Source organism: Eucyclogobius newberryi, unplaced genomic scaffold, assembly GCF_026437365.1.
Source record: "Eucyclogobius newberryi isolate DKJ021-1_F unplaced genomic scaffold, fEucNew1.0.hap1 SCAF_19, whole genome shotgun sequence".
Lineage (NCBI taxonomy): Eukaryota > Metazoa > Chordata > Actinopteri > Gobiiformes > Gobiidae > Eucyclogobius > Eucyclogobius newberryi.
In genome coordinates, this window is record NW_027315823.1 from 33,626,217 (window position 1) to 33,650,915 (window position 24,699).

The 24,699-nt window shown below is 39.6% G+C and overlaps 3 protein-coding genes and 1 non-coding gene across 4 annotated transcripts; 2 read left to right on the forward strand and 2 right to left on the reverse strand.

Annotated features, from left to right (window-relative positions):
- Positions 1-350: 350 nt before the first annotated feature.
- Positions 351-8,449, reverse strand: LOC140366061 (coiled-coil domain-containing protein 174-like). Its single transcript, XM_072452723.1, has 11 exons — positions 8,315-8,449; positions 7,978-8,091; positions 7,790-7,890; positions 5,790-5,848; positions 5,535-5,715; positions 4,390-4,482; positions 4,114-4,253; positions 3,360-3,454; positions 2,199-2,361; positions 1,378-1,494; positions 351-1,059 (listed from the first exon to the last, which is right to left on the reverse strand). Exons 1-11 carry the CDS (start codon positions 8,351-8,353, stop codon positions 419-421), a joined length of 1,743 nt encoding a protein of 580 aa, XP_072308824.1. The 5' UTR covers positions 8,354-8,449; the 3' UTR covers positions 351-418.
- LOC140366506 (U2 spliceosomal RNA) lies at positions 5,076-5,266 on the forward strand. Its single transcript, XR_011928053.1, has one exon. It is a non-coding gene; the product is annotated as a U2 spliceosomal RNA (small nuclear RNA).
- Positions 8,450-9,317: 868 nt separating the features above from the next.
- On the forward strand, positions 9,318-11,748 carry ghrl (ghrelin/obestatin prepropeptide). Its single transcript, XM_072452983.1, has 3 exons — positions 9,318-9,457; positions 11,339-11,413; positions 11,577-11,748. The coding sequence occupies exons 1-3, from the start codon at positions 9,344-9,346 to the stop codon at positions 11,706-11,708; spliced, it is 321 nt and encodes a 106-aa protein (XP_072309084.1). The 5' UTR covers positions 9,318-9,343; the 3' UTR covers positions 11,709-11,748.
- Positions 11,749-14,680: 2,932 nt separating this feature from the next.
- On the reverse strand, positions 14,681-23,888 carry tatdn2 (TatD DNase domain containing 2). Its single transcript, XM_072452729.1, has 7 exons — positions 23,754-23,888; positions 22,055-22,346; positions 20,871-21,194; positions 19,278-20,135; positions 17,579-17,706; positions 15,851-16,034; positions 14,681-14,976 (listed from the first exon to the last, which is right to left on the reverse strand). The coding sequence occupies exons 2-7, from the start codon at positions 22,334-22,336 to the stop codon at positions 14,836-14,838; spliced, it is 1,917 nt and encodes a 638-aa protein (XP_072308830.1). The 5' UTR covers positions 22,337-22,346; positions 23,754-23,888; the 3' UTR covers positions 14,681-14,835.
- Positions 23,889-24,699: the final 811 nt, after the last annotated feature.

Consider the following 24,699-nt stretch of genomic DNA (forward strand, 5'->3'; position numbering starts at 1 on the left):
GACTGGAAAGCGGCACATTTTTTCTCAACAAACCCACTCAGATCTTATTAGAGGAGAGAAAGGCAATGAGTTCAACTGTGTTATCACAAAGTCAGTATCAGTGATGAATGTGAGCTGCAGTGACTGTTGCAGATCTTCCACATTTCAGTTGTTTTTTCAGCATTTCTCTTGTCATTTCTCACCATTGACTTGTGCGTTTTTGCCACTCACTGCTAAAATATTAGTATTGTGATGTCATAACCTCTATAAAAGCCTGTAAATTAATAAATTAAAACATGTAAGTTTATGTACCATAGTGAGAAACAGTCCAGTTCACCAGAAAACATACACAGTGCACCTTTAACATGAACTTTAATCTAGGCGTTGTTTCACAGATTCATTCAACTATCCATCTAAAAAAAACACTACACATCAACATTCAGGTAATGTTTCTGTAGAAGGACAGCATATCATCTATACTTCCTGTAGACTCCTGCTTTTGTGCACTCCCGGTTTCAGCCTGTTCTTCTTTCTCGTTTGGCGCCGGCTGTTGAAGTTGTTTCGGCTGATAATTTGGAGCAAACATTGGCCTTGGAGGTGGGAAAGGCATATTTGGGCGTAGAAAAGGCGGCGGAGGGAACGGAGGAGGGAAAGGAGGACAAAACGGCGCCCGCTGATACTGGTAGTTCACCGGAGGGGCGTCGACCGGAGCCGAGACCCCAGGAGGAAGCGGCTCGGACGTGGGGAAACTCAGAGGAGGAACTGGTGCAAATTTTGGAGGTGCAGCACTCGGCGGTGGCAGAGGAACACTTGGCGGTTGTGCCGGGAAATCGTGTTGTACTTTTGGTGGATTCGGCGCAGGAGGTGAAGGGGGTGCTTTTAAATCGGCCTCTGCTTCGTCTTCTGGATCTTTGGTGGACGTGTAAAGCGTTTTCGTTGACCTGAAAAGCGGCTTGTCAAACTTTTGGAACTTCCTTGGCCGGGGCTTCCAGGCGTCTTCGTTGAAATATGCGGACGGCGGAGCAAACTCGGAGTCTCGCTCTTTGCGCCGGCCGTCTTTCCATTCGTCAAACATAAATTCTGCAACAAGACAGAAGCACAAACATTATACAGGCTTAAAATCCAACTTTATTTCCCATTTCATTTTGGGAAAAGAAAGACATGGTTTATGACTTTTATCTGCCATCATTATTAGTGTTTTATAAAAGACTATCCTACTGTATTTAAACATTGATTGATTGGCAAACAGGTGAAACAATCAATTCATCCAAATCTGTCATATTTACAGCATTATTCTTGGCACACGTTTAAATCTGACAGCATGTCCTTTATTTAGTGATTGCAGTGAAATTACAATCATTAAAAGATGATGTAGTAAATCATCCATGATGCGTTTACCTTTTCCTCTGTCCCACTCTCGGACGTGTGGCACTCCAGGTTTGGTGTCTCTTCTTTCCTGGATCTCCACTTCCACTTTCTTCACGACGCTCACCTCCGGGACGTCCTCAGCCTCTTCTGGGAAAAGAAAAACAAGTAGTGCTTATTGATAATGAATTTGTTACAGTTTGATTTGTTTTATTTTGCTACGACTTTAACTTAGAACCTGGTTTATAAGGAAACGTCCACACACACAACCCTATAATCAGGATTAAACTAGGACTAAAGATGGGACTAGACCAGAACCAGAACCAAGTTTACGTCAGCAGCAGTGTCAATGTTTTGAAGACATTTTAATTTAATTTAATTTGTCTGAAATTTGACCAAAATTTTAGCACTGATAAAACGTATGTTACTGCTTCATGTTTAGATGTGTTTTTTTAGACGTAGAGTTTGTTTACAGTCTGGTTTGTGTTCTTTTCACTTCTTATGTTTGTTTTTTATAGTTTGCCAAAAATATCAGTGCTTTTAAGTCAACAAAAATATATACTTTTCCTGTCAGCAAGAATATGACCTTGAAAAAACTATGCTGAAATAATATAGTGTAATATACTTGGCTCAAACCAGGACAAATGTCACACAGCCTTAAAAACAAAGGTGCTAAATAAAATCTATGAACATTTCACCTCTTTGTAATCAACTGTTTTACTAGAATTGGATAATAACTGGTACAATAATAATAATACTAATACATTATGTCTAAAAAACATCACTACTACTGTGTGAGTGTGCTGTTTTATCCTGAAAACATGATATTCTCTGATATAACCGTTTGCTCTTACCTTCATCCTCCTCCAGCTTGGTCTCTTCTTCTTCCTCATCATCTTCGGTGCCGTCGAGTTTAGCCTTCTTCTTCTTCCTCTGTCGGACTTTGGCGAGTCGAGCCCGGAGCATCGCCTGCCTCTTCTCCTTCAGACGCTCACGTTTGTGCCGCTGATCCGTCGTCTGAAAACACAAACGTATTTTGTGTTTGTCTTGTGTTCACGATTGGTTCATTGATAATATTACTCAAGTAAGTGTAAAAAAGACACTTGGGGAAAAATACTCGAGGAAGAGAAACAGGATGGAACATCTGGTGTATAATTTGAAGGACAGGAATGTTGAAATTGGTAGGACAAGAGATCAAAATTAAATCCACTATTTTCAAAGGTCAAACACAAACATTTGAAAAACTAAATCATATCTGAAGTGGGGAAACATAAATGTTCAAATTATTTAATATTGTCAATATAAAGCCTTTGTCACAGACTATGGAAGAGTAACTAAAACTCCTTCAAACCCATTTTTTAAAAATGTGTCTTTTTGGGGCAAACAGGTGTCTGAAAGAGTAGCAGAATTCAATAACCTTCAGATTAATTCTTATGACTTTGTTGAGTTCACAAACTCTCTGGAATCCCTCTCGTGGGGCTCTCACTGGTGTTTAATTGTGATTGGGCCGGAATCACCAGTGCTGCAGGACTGGACCAATCACAGGACAGCTTTGTGGTTTGTGAGCTGCCCAAACGCACATAAACAAACATGGCGGCACTGACAGAAGTATTTTGGCCGACTCTCGCATAAATACATTTAACACTATTTTTTCTTTCTACTTTTTAAAACACTGTTGATGTTTCTGCTTCTTCCACTGTTGTGACGCTTCGATCAATCAGTGTGAAGTTTAGTACTTTACATGTTGACCGGTGTCAGCGAGAGCCTCTCCAGACTGATTCATTAGAAGAACTCAAAGTGTTACACGTCAGTCTGGTCGTGTTTGCTCAGTGATGGAGGGAGACACTTGAAACAGTGTGGTACAGAGTGTCCTGTGTTTCAGTGAGCTACGCAAACGTGTTTCTGTCTCCACCTGTTACAGCTACAGCAGCAACAACAACAACAATTCCTCATCTGCTCTGACCCATCTGTTCCCCCTCTCATCCCGCTCCCTCCCCTACCTCACCCTCTCTCACCTGGTCTCGGAGCATGTCCAAAGTGTCCCTCTGTTTGCGTCGCTCCTCTTGATCGTGAGAAAAAGCGAAGTATCCCACACCCAAGTCTCTCGCCTCTGCACAAAACACATGAAGAATGTTCGTCTGTTTTACATGAATGAATGTAAACAAACAAATAACAAATATCCCTCTTTTCTCGCTCTCTTTTTTTTTCTCTTTCCCCCCGAAGGACGGTAGTTCGCATCTTGCTCTGGTGAAGCGGTCAGATCCATTGGCCCGCAGGTTGCCTCAGGTGAATACTGTCGTTGTGTCCTTGGGCAAGGCGCTTAACCCAACTTGCCCCCAGTGTCTGCGAACACTGGTGTGTGAATGTGTGTGTGAATGGGTGAATGTGTGTGTGAATGGGTGACTGGTTCCTTGATGTAAAGCGCTTTGAGTGCCTTGACGGTAGAAAAGTGCTATATAAATGTGACCATTTACCATTTTCTCGCATCTCATCTTTGTGGTTTTCCTCTAGTCCTTTTACTGATATATTCAACATCTCTGCTCTGTTCATGTGTCTTTGGGTCCAGACTGGTTCTGTTTGTATGTTCTACACAGATCTTAGTTGGGTCACACTCCTCTGCTGCGTCTCAGGACAAACACAGGGGTTTGTTTATTTCAGCGACGTGTGGGAAATGGAGTTCATTGTGGGGATGGAAGTATCGGTATCAAAGGATCATGTATCAATAATGACTCATCTCAGTCTACACATTTAGCGTGAATGAAGTCAGACCTTGTGCTCGGATGTCCTCGTAGTGGACTGGCCCCACCGGCCTCTTAATCGCCTCCTCTTCTTCTCTCTCCCACTCTTTTCTCTGCAACTCTCGACGCATGTCCTCAGAAAGCAGTGTCTTCTGATCATCGGGCACTTTTCTGGTACAACACAGTTCAAAAGCTTCAAAACTGTACACAACATCCCAGTAGTTTCTACAAGAAACTAAAAGTATTATACAACTTGTTACTCCAACATATTTGTTATGGGGATTCTTTAGTCATTTTAATGAAATACCCTGTATTCAAATCCAAGTCCATTCTCTGGAAACTAGGCAGGTCTTTTTTCATGCACCTTCGAGATCGTCCCAAAGAATCAACATAGTCCACCCTTCAAACACAAATAAAACATTCAGTGATTAGTTTGTCTAATTCTGATATTTTATTGAAAACGACTTTGAACAGATTGTATCCTGTTGTAAAACAAGGAACTGCAAGGCAGAGTAGTAACACCTTACGATCACTAGGGGGCGCCTAACACCAGTTCTTGACCACCACGTGAAGCACGTTTGCCAAACGCATCGCCCCAAATGATTTAATAGACGACGTTGCGCTCTAGAAACGACACTAACAGCTTTACATATGTGGTATTTGACGAATCCACAATAATCTGCCCGTTTAGTCAAACAATTCGGATTTAACAGCCTCGTTAATGCTTTTTAATGTTATTGGACAATAGCACACACCACGTGACCAACGAATGCGGCGACGACACCACGCCTTTTTACTTAAACTATAATAAATAGCGCCTTTTTAAGCGAATTATTGTGTTTCACATGGACGTGTCCGACGTGTTAAGTTCACTTCTTCGCGTCGAGTCACCGCGACTCGTAAAAGCCAAACTTGAACATGTTTGTGTTTCACACCGTGAGTGAGACACGCGTGACGTAGATCCTGGTCCGACACTCTGACATTTGTCAAGTTATCGCTTCTCGGCCTTTTGGCTAAGATCAAGTGTAGTATCTGTTCTTATCAGTTTAATATCTGATACGTCCCCTACCCGGGGACCATATATTAAATTGATTTTTGGAACTGGGAGATGGAATAGGGGCTTGCTCCGTCCACTCCACGCATCGACCTGGTATTGCAGTACCTCCAGGAACGGTGCACCCCCTCTACATGTCTAAAGAAACACTGAATGGAAGAGTTCTTTGCCTTTATTCTTAAACCAAAAGCCGTCGAAGGAGTAAAATTATTTATATTATTTTCATAAATACTCTTTTTAATTTACTACCAAAAACATGACTAGTTTACAACGCTCACTTGGAACAGAATATATATGTAGTTTTTTTATAAATCATAAGTCTAAGCGCAATGGAGTTTTTTGCTGAATTGTGCAGCGCTAATGGTCAGTGATAAATTTATTTAAAAGCATAACCTCACCATTCTTCGTCTGGGTTTTCAGGAGCAGGGATCGGTGACGTGCTCACTCTCTTCTCCTCCTCTTCCTCTCTCCTCTCCCGCTCTCTTTCTCTCTCCGCCTCCTGCTGTGACAGAGTTTCCTTCTTTTTGTCGATGATCTTCTGAGTGAAGTCGACCAGAAACAGCCCCTCCGTCTCTTCATCTGACACATAAAACACATGTTGATTTGTTGATTAGTATAAAACAATTTTCAGCATGTGCGTTTTCTTGACTCACCTGGTAAATCTCCTTTTGACATTTGCTCGTAAAGTTTAGCCTTTTCTTCCAATTTGCGCCTGGAGAGAAGACACAAATCCATCCATCAATTTTCTACCACCGACAGTGAAATAGCAAAAGACTAAGGTGGTCACTCATTCTCACATAAAGGAGATTATATACAGGCCGTGGGTACAGAACCGCGGCGAAATAGCCCAGCAGTTTCAGGAGCCGCGGCACGGCCATTTAGCCTAATGGGTAACCCTGACCCTAACCCTGACCCTAACCGTAACCCTGACCCTAACCCTGACCCTAACCGTAACCCTGACCCTGACCCTAACCCTGACCCCTAACCCGGCACGGTCAAATAGCCCAGCAGTTTCAGGAGCCGCGGCACGGCCATTTAGCCTAATGGGTAACCCTGACCCTAACCCTGACCCTAACCGTAACCCTGACCCTGACCCTAACCCTGACCCCTAACCCGGCACGGTCAAATAGCCCAGCAGTTTCAGGAGCCGCGGCACGAAATAGCCCAGCAGTTTTGGCTGCGCGCCTGTAGACACTACACTCCCTTATATTTATATATATATATATATGATGTTCACAAATATATGATGTTCACAAACATCAGATTCATATTGGCTGACCTCCACTTTGTCCCCTGCTGTATATGACATGATTCAAACACTAAATTTAAATGGTCTTTTCAAGGTTTTCAAAATACACTGTTCCACCATCTAAGATGATATTTGGCTTTCTGAGTACCAGAGATTGACCAATATAGTTTTTTCATGGTTTTAACAGGCCTAAATTAGGACTAAACCACATCTAATATGAATCTAAACCAAGTCAAAATGAGACCATGGATAAAGTAGTAGGACAAAACCATTCATATTTATCTTTAAACTAAACAAATGCTCAAACTGCAGAGGGTCTCATGTACAATCAAAGGCCAGTCACAAGAAATTGGTATAAAAAGCAATTCAAGAATGTATTAAGAATGATCATCTCTGGTAAGAAAAGCACTAGTTAACTAAAGGCATTAACTGACATTTACACTACAGTCACTCATGTAACAAAGGCTTCCTCTGCCACTGTAGTTTTAGTAAAATGTGTAGGGAAACCGATAAAGCTTCAAGTTAAAACTTGAAGACAATAATAAACCTTTGAAAAATATGTGTAATAACAAGTATTTACAATCAAATGATGCCTCCTGCTGTATTTCCCAAACAAACAACAGTCAGAAATGCAACGTTACTTCTCAGTATAAGTGGGGTTTTTATCAAAAAATGTATCACAATTGTTTTTTGTAGATTTGCAAAATTAGACTATCGAGTTTATCGTCTATAGTTAAAACTATTAAAAATTACCTCAAAAAGAGACAGAAACATCTAGTGTCGTCTTACAAACAAGGGAATATTTCAGCATTTTGTGATTGTTTGAGTCACATTTTGTACGAGACTTGAACCTCAACCAAGACGTTCACATTTTCCTGATGCTTTGTTAAAACATCCTCAGAATATCATTATTGAGAAACACATTTTCGACCCGTAAATATTACGCCATCAGAATATCCAAATTATAAACCGACAGCACTAAATACTAATATAATGTGTAACAAAAGAAATGTGAGATAGTTTGCATTTTTATTGCAAAATATGAACAATGAAAGGCGTAAGCACATTTTCCGTCAGTATTAGTGCCGTAAAACCTACAAATCAGGACTTTCCATTTCATAATCATAAACAAATGCAGTAAAATCCAACAGTCTTAAAACCAGGCTGTGGAATCACTAATGTGTTTTTCTTTTGACAAAACCACCTCGATTGTGTAATATTAAAATCACATTATGCTATGCTTCACTTTTGCCTCCTTTTAAAGTGTCGATACAATCCAGCACTACCTCTAATAACTAATGATGACTTTATACTTCTAATAACTAATGATGACTTTATACTTCTAATAACTAATGATGACTTTATACTTCTAATAACTAATGATGACTTTGTTCTGCCACTCACCTCGCAGCGTTGACGTTGTCCTGCTCCTCTGCCAACAGCTCTGCATCTTTCTGAGCTCTGGCAGAAACGCCTTCATTCTGTTTACTCCACACAGAAGGCTTCTGAAAGACCACAGTAGCAAAGACAACGCGTCCAGCAAGTTTAGTTTAGTCTTATTGCACGTCAAAGTACCAACAACACACTCTTACCTTCGTACTAACTTTCTCTCTGACTTTGCTTCCAGCTCCACCACTGAGCTGAGCGAGTTTATCCTGCTTAAACTGCTCCTGTTTTCTGTATAATTCGGCTTTCAGATCCACCAGCTGAAGAATAAGATGTTTTTGTTATTAACCCACCACAGATATTAACAATAAAAACGTAAACTTGACGGAAAAGAGTCCACAGCACTGTTGCCATGTTTACGTTAGCGGCGTTAGCATTTTAGCATCACGATAGTACTCTGACATTAACGCGTTTTACAATCGTGTCAGGGAGTTATGTTTACCGAACTTTTTGCCACACGTAAAGCGACTTAATGGGACTTACTGAAGAGGCTGTTACAGAGAAAGGTTTCTTTTTATCCATGTTTGTTTTTTGGGGAGTTAAACCCAAACGTGTTCAGCTCCAGCAGCGTTTACTCAACATCTTCATCTACCGTGCTCTCTGCGTCTAAGTGCTACTACCGCCACTTACAGGCGAACTCGAGTATTGCATTCATATTAAATTGACTTATTTTATTTAATAGTAAATATTTGCTTAGCTTCCCATTTTCAATTCTAGTGTTCTTAAATTATAATCTTGTGGATTGTTTAAAAACACATATTGGGCCTTATGAGTCTTAATGAACTTAGAAATACTTTTACAGCAATTTAAAAAACCTCTTCCATCCCTTTATCTTAACCTTGATCACAGTCAGTTTGGCCGTCTGCTTCATCTCTGTTTCAGTATACGTCCCATGATTTAGACACCCGTGATTTTTTAGATAAAAGTCTGTCTTTAATTGGCTATAGTAAGCTTGATCTCTTGCCTTATATTCTAATGCTACACTGGGATTTTGTAATTGTGGGGGCAAATAATGTGTTGATTTGTTGGTATCACTATAGGCAACACTCCATCCTCCAAATATAAATGTCTCCAACATTTCATAAGGCCACTTTACAAATAGGAAGAAAGGTTGTGGAAAGGTTAATAGAATACATACATCTAAAAATGATAGAATATCATGTAACAAATGTATACACAACCTTTTCCCCAAGTAAACAATATGAAAAGTATTGTCGTCATCTGTACACCAATTTTATCGAGACAATTTGTTCTTATCTGTGATTATCTCCGCGGCAAGTTGGCCACAATCTCCAACGTTTCCTCAATACAAAAACATTCCCTGTCTGTTATCAGTTGGAAAACATTTGAACAGTCCAGTGCAACTAAGAAGACCAACTATCCTGCACATTAATATGAAGAACTGGCACAGCTTCTACCTGATTTCAAGCCAATCCAGGCCTATATAAAGACACAGAGTCAATCAAATCCACACTGATGGTTTGTTCTGTGTTTGAAGAGCAGAGATCCACCATGTTTTTGAAGAGGAACACTTGCCTTGTGGCCTTTTTGCTCTGCTCTTTGGCCATTTGGTGCAAATCAACTTCTGCAGGATCGAGCTTCCTCAGCCCGTCCCACAAACCCCAGGTATGACGGACTAGAATGTAATTTACAACATCCAGACTTTGAATAAAATAGCTGGATGTACTCCAGTAAAAACAAAATTAATAGATACAATAGTTTTGAATGGCACTTTTTGTGTTGAAGAGAGAATTGAGGGGAAAAAAATTTAAAAATTAAATGTTACTATATCTACACCTGAAAGGTTGATCTATATTAAATTACATATAATAGTTTAAACATGCAAAATATTTAAAGAAGCCTCTATTTTGATTAATCTTTGTATAAAAAAAGACAATCTGGAGGTGTATATGAGCCCAAACCAGTCTTAATAACATAATAATAATTGATAATAACAATTGAAGTAAATTTAGACATACAGTATATTTCTTTTTAAGACAAACTTTTTAAAAACATTATTAAAACACTTGCCAAAGAAAATGAGTTTGGGGATTTAATTAGAGCTGGATAAGTTTAATGCAGAGGCGTTGGGAGGAGTTTGGGGAGGCCATGAAGGAGGACTATCGGTCGGCCCCAAAGAAATTCTGGCAAACCGTCTGGCGCCTCAGGAGGGGGAAGCAGTGCTTCACCGTTTATGGTGCGGGTGGAGACCTGCTGACCTCGACTGGGGATGTCGTCGGACGGTGGAAGGAATACTTTGAGGACCTCCTTAATCCAGCTGTCACGTCTTGGATGAGATCCTCCCTGAGTACCTAAGGTCTCTGGGGGGCCCTTTGCTCAGGGCTGTCCGGTCCCTGTATGACCAGAGCAGGAGCTGTGGTCGCATTGCCGGCAGTAAGTCAGACCTGTTCCCAGTGCATGTTGGACTCCGCCAGGGCTGCCCTTTGTCACCGGTTCTGTTCATAGTTTTTATGGACAGAATTTCTAGGCGCAGTCAGGGGTCGGAGGGTGTCCAGTTTGGGGAGCACAGGATCTCATCTCTGCTGTTTGCAGACAATGTTGTCCTGATGGCTCCATCAAACCCGGACCTGCAACATGCATTGGGACGGTTTGCAGCCGAGTGTGAAGCGGCTGAGATGAGAATCAGCACCTCCAAATGTCCGAGGCCAGAAAAAGGAAAACCGGAACCGGAAAAAGGTGGCTTGCCCTCTCCAGGTGGGTGGGGAGTCCCTCACCCAAGTGGAGGAGTTGAAGTATCTCGGGGTCTTGTTCACAAGTGAGGGAAGGATGGAGCGTGAGATTTGACAGACGGATCGGTGCAGCGGCTGCAGTGATGTTTTTACTGCATCGGACCGTTGTGGTAAAGAGGGAGCTGAGTCGAAAGGCAAAGCTCTCAATTTACCGGTCCGTCTACGTTCTAATCTCACCTATGGTCATGAGCTTTGGGTAATGACCGAAATGACAAGATCACGGATACAAGTGAAATGAGTTTCCTCAGCCGTGTGGCTGGGCACTCCCTTAGAGATAAGGTGAGGAGCTCAGTCACACGGGAGGAGCTTGGAGTAGAGCCGCTGCTCCTCCACGTCGAGAGGATCCAGCTGAGGTGGCTCGGGCATCTGTTCCGGATGCCTCCTGGGCGCCTCCCTGGGGAGGTATTTTGGGCATGTCCCACCGGGAAGAGGCCCCGGGGAAGACCCAGGACACGTTGCAGAGACTATGTCTCTCGGCTGGCCTGGGAAAGCCTCGGGATCCCCCGGAGGAGCTGGAGGAATGTCTGTGGAGGGGTAAGTCTGGGAGTCCCTGCTTAGACTGCTTCCCCCACGACCCGGCCCTGGATAAGCGAAAGAAGATGGATGAATGGAAGTTTAATGCAATAGCATTAAGCAAATTCCAAGAAAATCCATAGTAAGTGCACTGAGACAAGCAGGTGGCCGACCAGAAAAATGACACAGTGCACCTATAAGATGTTCATTTATTGATGTATTTGTGTTTATTTATGTGTTACAGATGAGAGGGAAATCCAGAGTTGGACGTCAAACCAGTGAAGGACCTGGTCAGCCTTCTGGGAACAATGGCTTCCAAGTGAGAAGAAACATAATTTATTTACGTTATTTATGTTGATAATGGGGTTTGATTTAAATTTGTTTGGTGAAAATTCAATAAAGGACACATACAACTAGTAGAAAATAAACATAGTATCAAGAATTGAGACCGACAAAGTGTAAATGTATTGTTTTGTGCGCAGATATCGGCCCCATTTGAGATCGGCGTCACTTTAAACGAACAGGAGTTTGAAGATTATGGAGCCATTCTTCAGCGCATCCTTAAAAATCTGCTTGGAGAAAGAGACGCACCGCCTCCGGGTCCAAATAACTGAGAAATATGTTCACAATAGTCTCTTTTATTTTGTTTTCAGGATTTATCGAATCAGGATTCAGACGTTTAAATGGTCTCATCCAAATACAGACAAAAAAAATCTAATCCATTAGCTTCTGTCAGTAAAACAAATGATGTATTAATGCATGTTGTGCCAAGTAAACAGCATTAAAATCTGTGTTAAAGCAGCACAAACGAGTCATTTATTTATTTCTGCTTACCTTTTTGTAGAAATACTTGTTTTATACCTCTTTCATTTCAAGCCACTTCTAAATAATTGTTCATTTAAAACAGTTCTCATCTTAAATTATGATTTTCGATCCATTCATATGTATTGATATGCAATCGAGATACATACACAATAACGTCATTATTACACGATAAGAATATGCTCATAGTTTTTAGACAACATTTGGTCTCGATCTGATTCAACTCAAGATCCTAACTGTTCAGGTCAAATTGTGTCCTGTTTGTGCTTTTTTTTTTTAATCAATACTTGTACAACATCTTATATTTGTAAGAATGTGTATGTTGTATGTTGTTTTAGTACTGATCAGTTGATCAGTATATGACTTTTGATACTTTTGATGACACTAACAAAGCTTTCGTTTATGCAGATCTCAGCATTCTGAGTCATTCAGTCAGTGGTAAACCCAGGAGAGTCAATGGTGAGAAATGAAAATTTCTCCTGTTAAAGCTCCAAACACAATACAACTGAAATGTGAAAAGCTACAGTCCATAACAAATATTAAAGTATGTAACTCTGCTATACAGAGCCTAGGATGGAACATCAAAAAACAACTGTTACAAACAAAATGTCGAAAGAAATAAATGAGCCAAAACAATGTAAAAACAGCAGCAGCAACAACAACAACAAATCAAATCAATTTATTTTTGTAAGGCCCAAAATCACAACAGTCGCCTCTGAGGGCCGAATCAACAATGTCTGTGGTGGCGATGGAGTCAGACAATGTCTGTGGTGGCGATAACAACAACAACAACATGTAAACATGAGAGATGGACAGAGAAACTGTTGCATTTATCACACACTTTAATGAACTCTAAGTTCAGTATTTAACATCTTAAAATCTCCATTGGTTTAATATTGGGCAAACTGCAAATTTTTACAATCCTAGTTTTTATTGGACCTGACAGAAGAAAATAAACTTTTATCACTGATACTGACTTTAGGATCAGACACAGTTGAACTGATTATCTTTCATAACATGTTCCTGAGTTAGTTCGTCCAGGAAGTTAATTGTTGAGCAGCAGGTGAATTTTTCCTAAATATACGGCTGCTGTTGGAAGACAAGCAGCAGGCTCAGCTCTGCACAGTCGCAGCAACAGAGATTCATTTCGCTGTAAGATATTTGAGCAAAACAGTTCTATGGATACAATATTTTCCAAAAAGGCAAAGCAACACTTTTTATCAGTTCTTCTGCCCATATTTCTCATTCAAAATATGGAGGGGCATTTTTCAAATAAAGAAAGTCAATGTTTCTCTTCAAGGTGAACAGAAAGTAGGTCAAAACAACTAGTCTCGTCTCTTTCATTGAACACGGCGGCCTTTTACGTGCTTGTTGGTTCTGAAAAGTCATTATTAGCTTCAATATACATTATTTGTCTGAACAGAGTGACCCATTTTCAGGGATGTATGTCTCATTTGTGGGAAGCGAAATGTCCATTAATCCTGTCAAAAGCTGAAGGCAAAATCTCCCCGTGTTGTCCATCTATAACCTCTAAGTGACTTCTTTGACAGAAAAACATCACTAAAATTCTCAGAAAGAAAAAGCACATGTGAGTAATGAACCGTCTAAACACATTTCCCCTGATGCTTTTAGAGCCTGCAAAACGCCGCGCAGACTGAAGTAAGACATGTGCTTGTTTTGTGCTTGAAGCTGCACTTTTCTGTTACAGGTTACAGGTGCACACATTTTTCAACTTGAGTAATAAAACCAATAGACAAGTTTAGTGTCGCACTGTGAACCCCCTACCATAAATGTTACACAGTTCACCTTTAAAGAGTAATGTGCTTTCCACACTCCATGTTTTATTTCTTCTGTAGTATTATGTAGAAGTATCAATACTGTACACACTGTAGACCGTCTCTTGTCATTGGTCCTTTATGACAGAAGCCTCTTACACAGCGGTTTTGCTACATTCAGTATCTTCAGTTTATCCAAAGTATATATCTATATTCTAATCTAGTTGACCGTCAAGTTTATTTTCTACATTTCAGTGCATATTTTTTATCACTTTTTATTCTTTGGTACTTTTCTGCTGCAACACTGTTTTTTCACTACTAAACTGCTTATGGTTTCAAGAATTGTGAATAATCGAAGAGTTGAAGGTGCACAACAACAGAATGTGTGGAGGGCGTGACCTTGTCCGCCTTTTCACTTAGTTTACAAATACTTTAAAAAAAAGCATAAATACTCTGAATAGCACAATATCTTAATCATTTTGTGAGCCTTGGTCTGTGCCACGTCCCTTGTGGATGCCCAGCGCAATCTTTAGCCAATAGTTGACCACAGTCATAAAGCAAAAAGTTAAATTGTTAAAAAAAAATCTTATCGTTGCCTTGTACCATTCCTCGTGTTTTTGACCAGCTTTTTCTCAATGAGTCATGATCTATGATTCTATGTAAACCACCAGGTAAAAAAGCTCAAGTCTAATACATTGATTTAACTATTTCTTTCTGATTATAGATTGAATTTAAATAACATACATATTTGCTTCTAAAACAGTTAAAATTATTTGAGTTGTTATTTATTAATCAACAGAATAATCTGGACATCACTTGAAATATTGTTACACTCTTCATTTTTTATGTCTACTTTTAATACGTATTTAGTCATATTTGTACTCGATGAAATAATGACAAGAAAAAGGCAGAGTTTGTCCACTGTATTAAATGCAAACTTTAAACAAAGCAGAACACACGCAGGCTCAAGCATTAAACGAGACAATAAATTTTTAACATCAAGACAAATACACAAAATGCCAAACGAGATGCATACAGTTTTTCAGTTTTCAACTTGTTAAAATTATAATTTGAGAATGCACGGAACAGAAAAGAGGGAAAGCAGTGCATTAAAACTAAAGCGTACATAAAGCACGGCGTAGGCTCAGATCCCGTAGAGTTGGAGCGTGTTGTGGCGGATGGTGCTCATGACGGTGGACATGTTCTCCCCCTTTAGAAGACTGATCTCCTGCAGCGTGTGGATGCCCATCCCGGGGTGAGAGAAGCAGCACACGCTTTTACTCACCTGGAAAAAGAATGAGGGTTTATGTTAGTGATGGACAACATGGCACCGGTCAATGTTAAGATGCATTTTATGTTCCAACACAAATGTTTGCCTTTTTCAGTTGTTTCACGTAAATTACTGAAATACAAGTCGATGTTTTACAGGACATTTCTTAGGCATTATTTGCGTCATTATTGGCCTTTGAACATTCTCTTGAGAATGTGGTCCCATATTTGGAGGGAGTTTTAACATTTTAGTTTGTATGTTTTGATCAGCTCCTTCCATGTTGCAAGAACAGACTCCACCCATCATGCATCTTGTATTTCCAAAACTGTTATTTCAGTTCCTTATTTTGTTCTACTGACATAACAGGCAAATTGAGAGTGTCCAGAAAGACACTTATATCATCTTCTTTATTGTCTGGAATTTAAAAAAAGGTTTCTTATAGAAAGATTCAAATGTTGACTGTTCTATTGAACATTGGTATTCTTAATACATTATTAACCAAATAAAGGTTGAATTATGGTGATTGAAAACTTCTCTCATTTCCGGGAATCAAAAATAGTTAATTCTTTGACATTTTGATTTAATAATCCCAGATGAATGCCACTTGAATACCTTTTCATGCGTTTTAGAGTCTATATAGTCCAGATAATAATTAGGATAATCAAATCAAAACACAACTACACTTATTTGTTTGACGGAATTGACGAAGTCAAGATTAATCAAATAATCGTTGCAATGTCATCACTTTTAATAGAAGATAATTCCCCTCTAATACATTCTTCAGTTTGTTATTAGATTAAAGAGGAACAATGTCTTCCTCATTAATGGTAAACACTGATTATTCCTGTTAATTCATTGTTGCTCCCTGTTCCTGTGAGTGGGTGTGAACCTGTCTGGGGAGGAAGTATGGCGCGTCGGTCTCCAGCACGATGCGCTCCAGTGGGATCTTCCGGACTGAGTCTCGAGCCTCGGTGGCGCTGGAGTAAGTGATGAGCGACGTGAAGCCGACGTACAAGTTTGGGAACTCCTCCAGGAACGGCTCGATCACTGTGTAATTGTTGGTGAAACAGTGTCTGGGAAACAACATCAGGGAAGAATTCACTTTTGTTCAGTTTTACAAATGTCACAAATGTCTGGAGACCTCTTGTGTTATTAGACTTTTTAAGCTTGTTTAGTCTTGGCACGTTAAACTACCCAATTCTGTGCTGTAGTTCATGAATTAATGTTCATAACAAGTGATTGATTGTTGGTTGGGTTATGCAATATTAGATTATCGAGTTTATCATCTACCAAAAAAAGGACAAAGAAAAGCAGATTTTACAATAAAACTAAATTACCGTGTGATCTTTCAAATAGTTTTCAGCATTCTTGTCTCATTCATTCCCTTTTGTGTGATACTTTCAATATGATTGAAAGTATCAGCAAATAAAAGTATGAGCAAATAATTTCCATATTGTCTGAGTAGTGTTAAGAGAAAAGGTTTTGTTAACAACTCCCACGCATATAACCGTGAAATGTCTAAAATGTTGCATTTTAATCAATCAGTTTTATAACCCAGGGATTTCAAAACCTTTTGCTGAATACCTCTCAACTCATGATTTTCTTAGCCAAATATATATTTTATTGTCAATTACTTATAATATGTTTTAATTATACACGAGTAAAGTTTTCAAGTGAATGAGTGTTTTAGCACAGGGAAACTCCTGTGGCCAAAGTGCAGTTTCACAAACGCATAGTTCTCAAAACTGTTGTGCTCAAAGTATATTTTGAGTGAGGAGACGAGCCACAGCTCCAACTCAGGTGACGGTTCCCTTCTGTCAATAAAAAAAATCATCACGATGAATATAATGTTGCTCATGCCTTTACATCACCTGCTTTCCATGCGCCTTCATTAAAGGTTGAATGGACGATTTTTTTGGCCCAAATCTGAGTCTTATTTCCTCATGGCGTGGACTACCGCTCACCTGCAGCCGCGTGTGGCTCGTCCTTCGAGAGCAACACGGTTCCACGTGTCTAAGCGCATGGATCTATCATAATATAGTTCCCTCAGTGTACGGGACAAAATTAGGACGGAGAAAGACAGTTCGAGCTGACTCAGAAGGGACAGAAATCTACGGGAGACGAGAGATGCGATGCGATCTGTCGTGCTAATAAACAAACGCACATGTGTGTTGTATCAGTCCGCACAGGGGAGTGGCATGCGCACTTCCGCCTGCGTTCTCAAATCGCCGAAAAATCGTCCATTGCGCCTTTAAATATGGCATGTGTTTTAGGGTTGCAAGTCGTCCATGGCAGAATAAATTAAGTAAAACACTTGTCATTAACAGGATTGCAGCTTAAATGTACAAATAAAAAGCATATTTTTCCAAAATCCTATTATAATTTATTTGTCCCAGGTCTGCTTTGCCCTAGTAAAGTCAGGTTTGTGGTAAACATTGGTTCTGTATTGCCCGGTTTTAGTGCTTTTGTCCTGTTTTTAGTCTTGTAATATCGTTATATTTTTTACTTCTGAATATAAAATAAGTCTATTTCTGTGGCTTGTGGATATTAGAGAGATAAAACTGTTATAGTTCAGTTTTGTAGTCCAGCCCCGGAGGCCCCTGGTGTAGAGTCTGACCGGTGGATCTTGTAGTCTCGGGGGACACACTTCCTGAGGATCTGCAGCAGGTCGTCGTCAGCGTCTCGACAGTGAATGACCAGAGGCTTCTTCATGGCCACCGCCAGATTCAGCTGACGCTCAAACACCTGAGGCACATCATAAATACACAACCGTTTTATTTTATTTATAGACTTATTCTTACTATAATACCAGACTATTTGAAGAAAATTGTATGAAAAAAACTATCATTTGTTTAACCTGGTTTGCATAAACAATTCAAAACATAAAAGCGATATTGGGTCTTATTAAACTGAATATATATACACTTTGACACAAAAATTTCAGTTATATTAAAGGCCGTGGCTACAGAGCCGCGGCGCGGTCAAATAGCCCAGTAGTTTCAGGAGCCGCGGCACGGCCATAGCCTCATGGCTAACCCTAACCCTAACCTTAACCTTAACCTTGACCCGGCGCGGTCTAACCCGGCGCGGTCAAATAGCACAGTAGTTTCAGGAGCCGCGGCACGGCCATAGCCTCATGGCTAACCCTAACCCTAACCCTAACCCTAACCTTAACCTTAACCTTGACCCGGCGCGGTCTAACCCGGCGCGGTCAAATAGCACAGTAGTTTCAGGAGCCGCGGCACGGCCATAGCCTCATGGCTAACCCTAACCCTAACCCTAACCCTAACCTTAACCTTAACCTTGACCCGGCGCGGTCTAACCCGGCGCGGTCAAATAGCACAGTAGTTTCAGGAGCCGCGGCACGGCCATAGCCTCATGGCTAACCCTAACTCTAACCTTAACCTTAACCTTGACCCTGACCCGGCGCGGTCTAACCCGGCGCGGTCAAATAGCCCAGCAGTTTCAGGAGCCGCGGCACAAAATAGCCTAGCAGTTTCGGCCGCGCGCCGTGGCTCTGTAGACACTCCCTTATATTAAAACAAAAATACTATAGGAAAGCTCAATTTAATTAACTGACATCTTTAATACAAAATAATAGTATTTTCTTCATTAAACCCTGTAGTCTTATTCTACTGATTAAGTTCAAGGGCCTTGTAAAACTGTTCAGGAAAGGTCACATTTTGTCTTGTTTGTTATTTTTTTTAGAATTGATCTGATTAATATCTGTACTTTTGACAACTCTAACAGAGAAAAAACCCAAAACAAAATTAAAGCCAATTTAGACTGAAAAAGGAAAATCATGAATCAAAATCTGCCTTTTTTATTCTAAAGGTCCCATACTATGCAAAATCGAGTAGTGAGCTTTTAACCTTCTTTTAGTGTTAGCTGTTGTACCTCAAAACATCCCCAAAGTAGTTTTTGCTTTCAATTGTGCAGGATTGGTTTTTAGCCTTTGAAACAGTGTTCCTGTCTCTGATTATTACTTCCATGGTCTGTAGAAGCAGGATTGTACTTGTGTCTCCCCTTCAGAGGTACAATATTTATGTCATAAAAAAAAAGAAAAATAATGAAATAGTAAATATTGTGACATATGGGACCTTTAGGGTTTACAGTACATTTCTGATGGAGGACCTTGTTATTTCCATATATTTAGTTTGTTGTATTATCCAATATTGCAATATTGATACTTTTGCGATATATTGGGCAGCCCCAATTCTGGATTTATATATTTTTTACATCAACACTTTTTGTACCCGATTAGAGCAATAATAAACTTGCAAATAAACTGATTATTGCACAGCTCTGACTCGTACCTTCTTCTGCTGGGATGAGTCGGTGGAGTTCTTGTGTGAATAATCCAGTCCGATCTCTCCGAAGGCCACTGCTTTGGGATGCCTCATGGCGGCCAGGATGTTCCTCTCCTGTGTGTTTGTATAGTTTTGGGCGAAGTGTGGATGGCAGCCAAATGCGCCCCACACTCTGTCCTCTGCCAGAAGCCCCTCCCAGATGCCGTCCCGCACCATAATCCTGGGGTTACAGAAATCTGCGATGCAACCCTCAAACTCGGGCCCAAAACTCTCCCTATACTTCCTTTGAAAACTGCCAAAACTTCCCGAAAAGTTAAGCTTCCCATAAAGCATGTCTAAGTGGCAGTGTGTGTCCACAAAACCGATGCCGCTGTGCATTGTGGGATGGGTAGTCCACTCTGGTTCAGGCGCCAAGGACCACCTTCGTTTAGCATTGCTGGGATGGGTGAAGGAGTAAGGCGGGTAATGCGCTGAGATGCCCACATCAGACTGTCGGTGTGAGTTAACGACGCGCTTGGCCGAGTGCACGGGAAGGGCAAAGGGGTCGCCAAACGTGACGATTTGAGGTGCTGTTTTCTTGGCCGAAGTCCTCGTGGCATTAGACAAATTTGACAGAGGTTTGACTTGGTGTTTGTAGGAAACAATCACCTTTCTTTCGGGCGTCTCCCAGTTTTCAAATGCAGCTGGACTTTGATTTATTGACAACAAAGTTTCTCTTTCTTGGTGAGGAGTTGTGTCGTCTTCTTTTTCAGGTGAAAAACAGCAGCTTGTGAATGACATTGGTTCCAGAGACGGAGATGAATCATGACTCTCAATGGGTGCTACAAATGTGCTTGGTGAATCATCCGCTTTTAGCACATAGCTCTGAAGAAGAAAAAAACAGGACAAATAAGAGTAAAACTGAATACTCTTAAGAAAAATATATATATATATATATATATATATATATATATATATATATATATATATATATATATATATATATATATATATATATATATATATATATACATACCTGATGCTTTTCCAAATGTACTGGTTATAGGTTGTACTTCTCATGTACCATGAGTCAGACCTTTCATGTTCTGCACAAATGTCTTGTTTACTGCATTAGAGAAGTAAGAACTGAATTTATGTTGCCTTCACAGGCTATGGAACATGGATTCCCAAACTTTTAAGGCTCAGACCCCCAAAATAACTATGCAACCGAGTCACGGGTCAGGAAAGACGAGTAAAATATTAAATAATTTACTAGTTTATTAGTTTAATCATATGGCTTTCAGTTTAAAAAAAACATTAAAGTGTGATCATTACAAAAAAAAATATATATATAAATATATTTTGAGATCATGTCATGAACCCTCACTTTTGAGAACTTCTGGTTCAGGTGTTATATATCTAGAGAGATAGAGATAGAGATAGAGATAGAGATAGAGATAGAGATAGAGATAGAGATAGAGATAGAGATAGAGATAGAGATAGAGATAGAGATAGAGATAGAGATAGAGATAGAGAGATAGAGAGATAGAGAGATAGAGAGAGAGAGAGAGAGAGAGAGAGAGAGAGAGAGATGGTCAGAGTCCATTTGTATTTTCTTACCCTGTTTCCAGTGCTTGCTACTACACTTCCATCTCCGTCCTGGTCCAGGACCAGCGCTGGGGGAGACCACTTTTGCTCTTCTAATCTGTTCAAATCAATGGTTTTCAGCTCCACAGACACTGGACGGGCCTCTTCTGTCAGGGACGACTCTGGCTCTTTCTTGGTGCCGTTTTTAGTTCCTTTGCGGCCGATCGCTGCCATCAGGGCGTGTTTGTAAATGGCTTCGGAGCCTTCCTCGGGTGTCCGCTCTTTTTTTTTCAAAACAAAAATGTGAGAGGGAGTTTTTGTGTCAGACTTTTGAGGAGTTTTGTCGACGACAGAGTCCTGCAGAATAAAGAGAAACGTCAAACACTAAATGATGTTCAATTTGAATAAAAACAAATGGCTGCAAAAATACATGACTATATAGGGACTATAGCAATTAAAAAACAATTCAAAATAAATAATTCCATGTTCTGAAGCGTCAAAAATCCTCAAAATGACACCGTTAACAGGAAACGGAACCCATCTTCAGAGTTATTATTATCAAAGGCATTATACAGCTCAAGCAACTGTGTAGCAAGTGTGAATGTAGAATGAAAAAACCGAAAAGACTAAAAACTAAATGGAATGTGATAAATTAACCATACAAAACGTTAGCTTTTAGGCTGTAATTTGATTTTATGTTAGTTATGGGCAACCTTTCCATTTAGACTGTTCTGTTCCTGCTTTCGATATAAAAAAAACTGTACATATTGTTCTTATTACATCTTATGTTCAACACCATTAACAACTTTGGCATGTTTTTTTTCTTTATATTTATGCTTAAGTTATTGATTGATCATTCAACTCTTTTATTACAACTACGGCATGTCACTAGGACTGCAACGATTAATCGACTAAACATGACTAGTCGACTATAAAGAATAATCCTAGTGATATTTGGTTCATCATATTTGTTTCAGGCCTATAAACACATACGGAATGACCTTTTTATAACAAACAAATGTCAAAACAAATGTCAAAAAATAATATAAAGTGTCACTTTATTTGTAAATATCCTGTCTAGAAGATTTCAGTCACTGTAATTTAATCTTAATTTTGTTGATAATGTATTTTAAAAGATTAATGTACAAGTTTGACTAGTGACCTACTAAAATAATTGTTAGTTGCAGCACTACATGTCACAAAGAGGAACCTTTTACCGCTGGAGGTGCCATAGTCTGAAAGCGCTTCTTGGAGAGCTTCCGGAGTTTGATTCTGGAGGCCGACGCCATGCCGTCACCGTCAGCCTTTCGCTTCGGGGTAGTGAGTGTCAGATCTCCAAAGGGATTCAATCCAGGGGACTCGCTGATGGAGGAGGTGAAGGAGGAGTCACTTGACGATGCGGGCGTCGACGAGACATCTCTGCCCTGGAGGAAACCGGCCGGAGACACGGTGGTTTGTAGCCATTTGAACTTGACCTTCTCTCGGCTGCTGCTGTCCATTGTGCAAGGCCTGCATGAAAGGACAAAGTGAGAGAAAATTGTGTCATTGATTTCTTACAACAAACTACAGAGACATTTAACACAGTATTTAGACTTTTACAAAACAAAATGCACAACAGAACAGATTAACACTTTTATAGATACTAAAATCAGAGGTGGGTAGTAGTTATTCGTATAACTTTTTAATAAAATAGTAATTCTTGGAGCAGTTTTTGGACTGCATACTTTTACTCCTACATGAGTAACATTTACTTTGAGGTAACAGTACTCTACTTGAGTAAAGGTTTTGTATAAGTGACTAAAGCTTTATGTTGACAATATTAAATGACCTGAACATTAGTTTTTCTTGCACCGCTTCTTCGGATATGATTTGGTTTTTTTCTCATTTTTGTGGTCCATGTTTTGTGCATTACTGTACGTTTTGTCTGAACAGTTTCTCTTGAGTAGTAGGATTTCCACACTTGGACTTTCTTGGATGAATATCTTTAATCTAACATTACTCACGTTTTGGCAACTTAACACACCTCTGCACTAAACAGCTACAACTTACAGCATTGATTTGCAGAAAGGGAACAAAAAATATTTTGTATTTTGTCATTGTAATCCTTATCTAGACAGGACAGTGGCATTGTTAAATAAAAATAGCCAAAGAAATAAATCTCAGTTACATGAAAAATAAAAAACACTTAATTATTCTGTATCTAGATGCTTTCAGTCACCATATTTCAACCTTTATGTGGTTGAAAAAGTTTGTTTAACGTCTCAATTGTTTGACTGGTCTATTACTAAAATAAAAAGACAGTCACAGCCCCAATTCTGTGATTTTATATTCATAATTAAACATAAATGTACTAAAATATGGCATTTGTACTGTATTAGACAAGTTATTTACAGTCTTAACATAAAGACTCGACAAAAGGTTAGAGGTGAAATCTGGAAAAATAATTTTCACCCCCCTCTCTTAAATCATGGTATATTCACTACTTCCATCACATTTTTAATAATTATGACAGTGCCAAACTAACTCGCTGTACTGATTAATTAGACTGTGCACACGTGTACTACGTTTCACAGCTTGAGTTTGCACAAAGTTTGGGCGAGTTGCGTCAGTTTTGAGTCAAACACCATTTCTGCCTTAAATCACGCAAAGAACTCTGAGAAAACCGATCACAAAAGCGTGCCTTTTACTGCGGGGACGTCAAGTCATAAATGTGTGATTAGCTTCTTTAAGTAAAATTACACCTAATGCACCAATTAAGAGCTAGCATTGCCGCAACTAACAAGTCTACGCAAATTTCACTTTTAATCACATGGGGATGCTGGTGTTTTTAAGGTGATTTGTATAGCTGCTTGCTTAAACCGCATTAATATGTGAGACTTTAGTTAAAAAGAGTGAGATTTGCTCGTAAAACATTACCTTTTCTGCGGAGTCGTGAGGAGGTGACACTGAGGATAGGTTAGCTGTTAGCCGTGTTAGCATCGGCCCCGTTTGCGCTAGTCAACGTGCAAAAAAAGCTGTGGGTTGTAGTAATGTGAATAAAAACACGATTTTAATATTGTAGACGCATTTGTATCACGTTTTTATGAAAACAATGAGGAAGATTTTAAACGTATATACAACATTACGGGGAGCGCAATTAAGAAGATATCGCGAGTCTTTGGGTTTCGTTCAAAAAAATCAAGCGCGAATTTATAAATTATTCCATGTATTGCAGAAATGAAACTTTATTCTTTATTATAAATCCTTTAAATTCAGGAATGGAGGTAAAGGTGAAGTGGAACATAATTGGATTCCAATGGAGAAACGTGGATTAAACACAGAATATCACAAAATAAATATGGAAAATGAAAATCACTCAGCTATAAGTGACTGTTATCAAAATCCAGTTTAAAGACGTTTACAATTGCATCTTTGTAATTCAATATCCAGATTTATTTCAGGGTTTTACTGCGCCAATACTAATAGAACTGTTGACCCACAATAGATTTTCCCCTGTCGGTAATCATTGAAAATGGCTTTAAGTAATGATTTCATGAACAACTATACTGACTTTTAATATAATTGACGATTAGACATTCATCAACCTATATCTCTTGATCTTTCGATTAATCGCCCATCCCTAAATCAGACTTTTGGTAATCCAAAAATGTCTTATAGATACCAAAGTTGTGCCCGTTACCTGCATTAGTCATCTGATGGCTACAACTGAATCTTTTTCTAGAATGGAACACTCCTGGATGAATGAGGGATTACACTGACTACCTGACTATATACATAAATGCCACACTTTTATAGACAAATCATTACCTGAAGCAGAACCGTGATCAAACGACTGAAACAGACTGTTTGTACAAGATATATT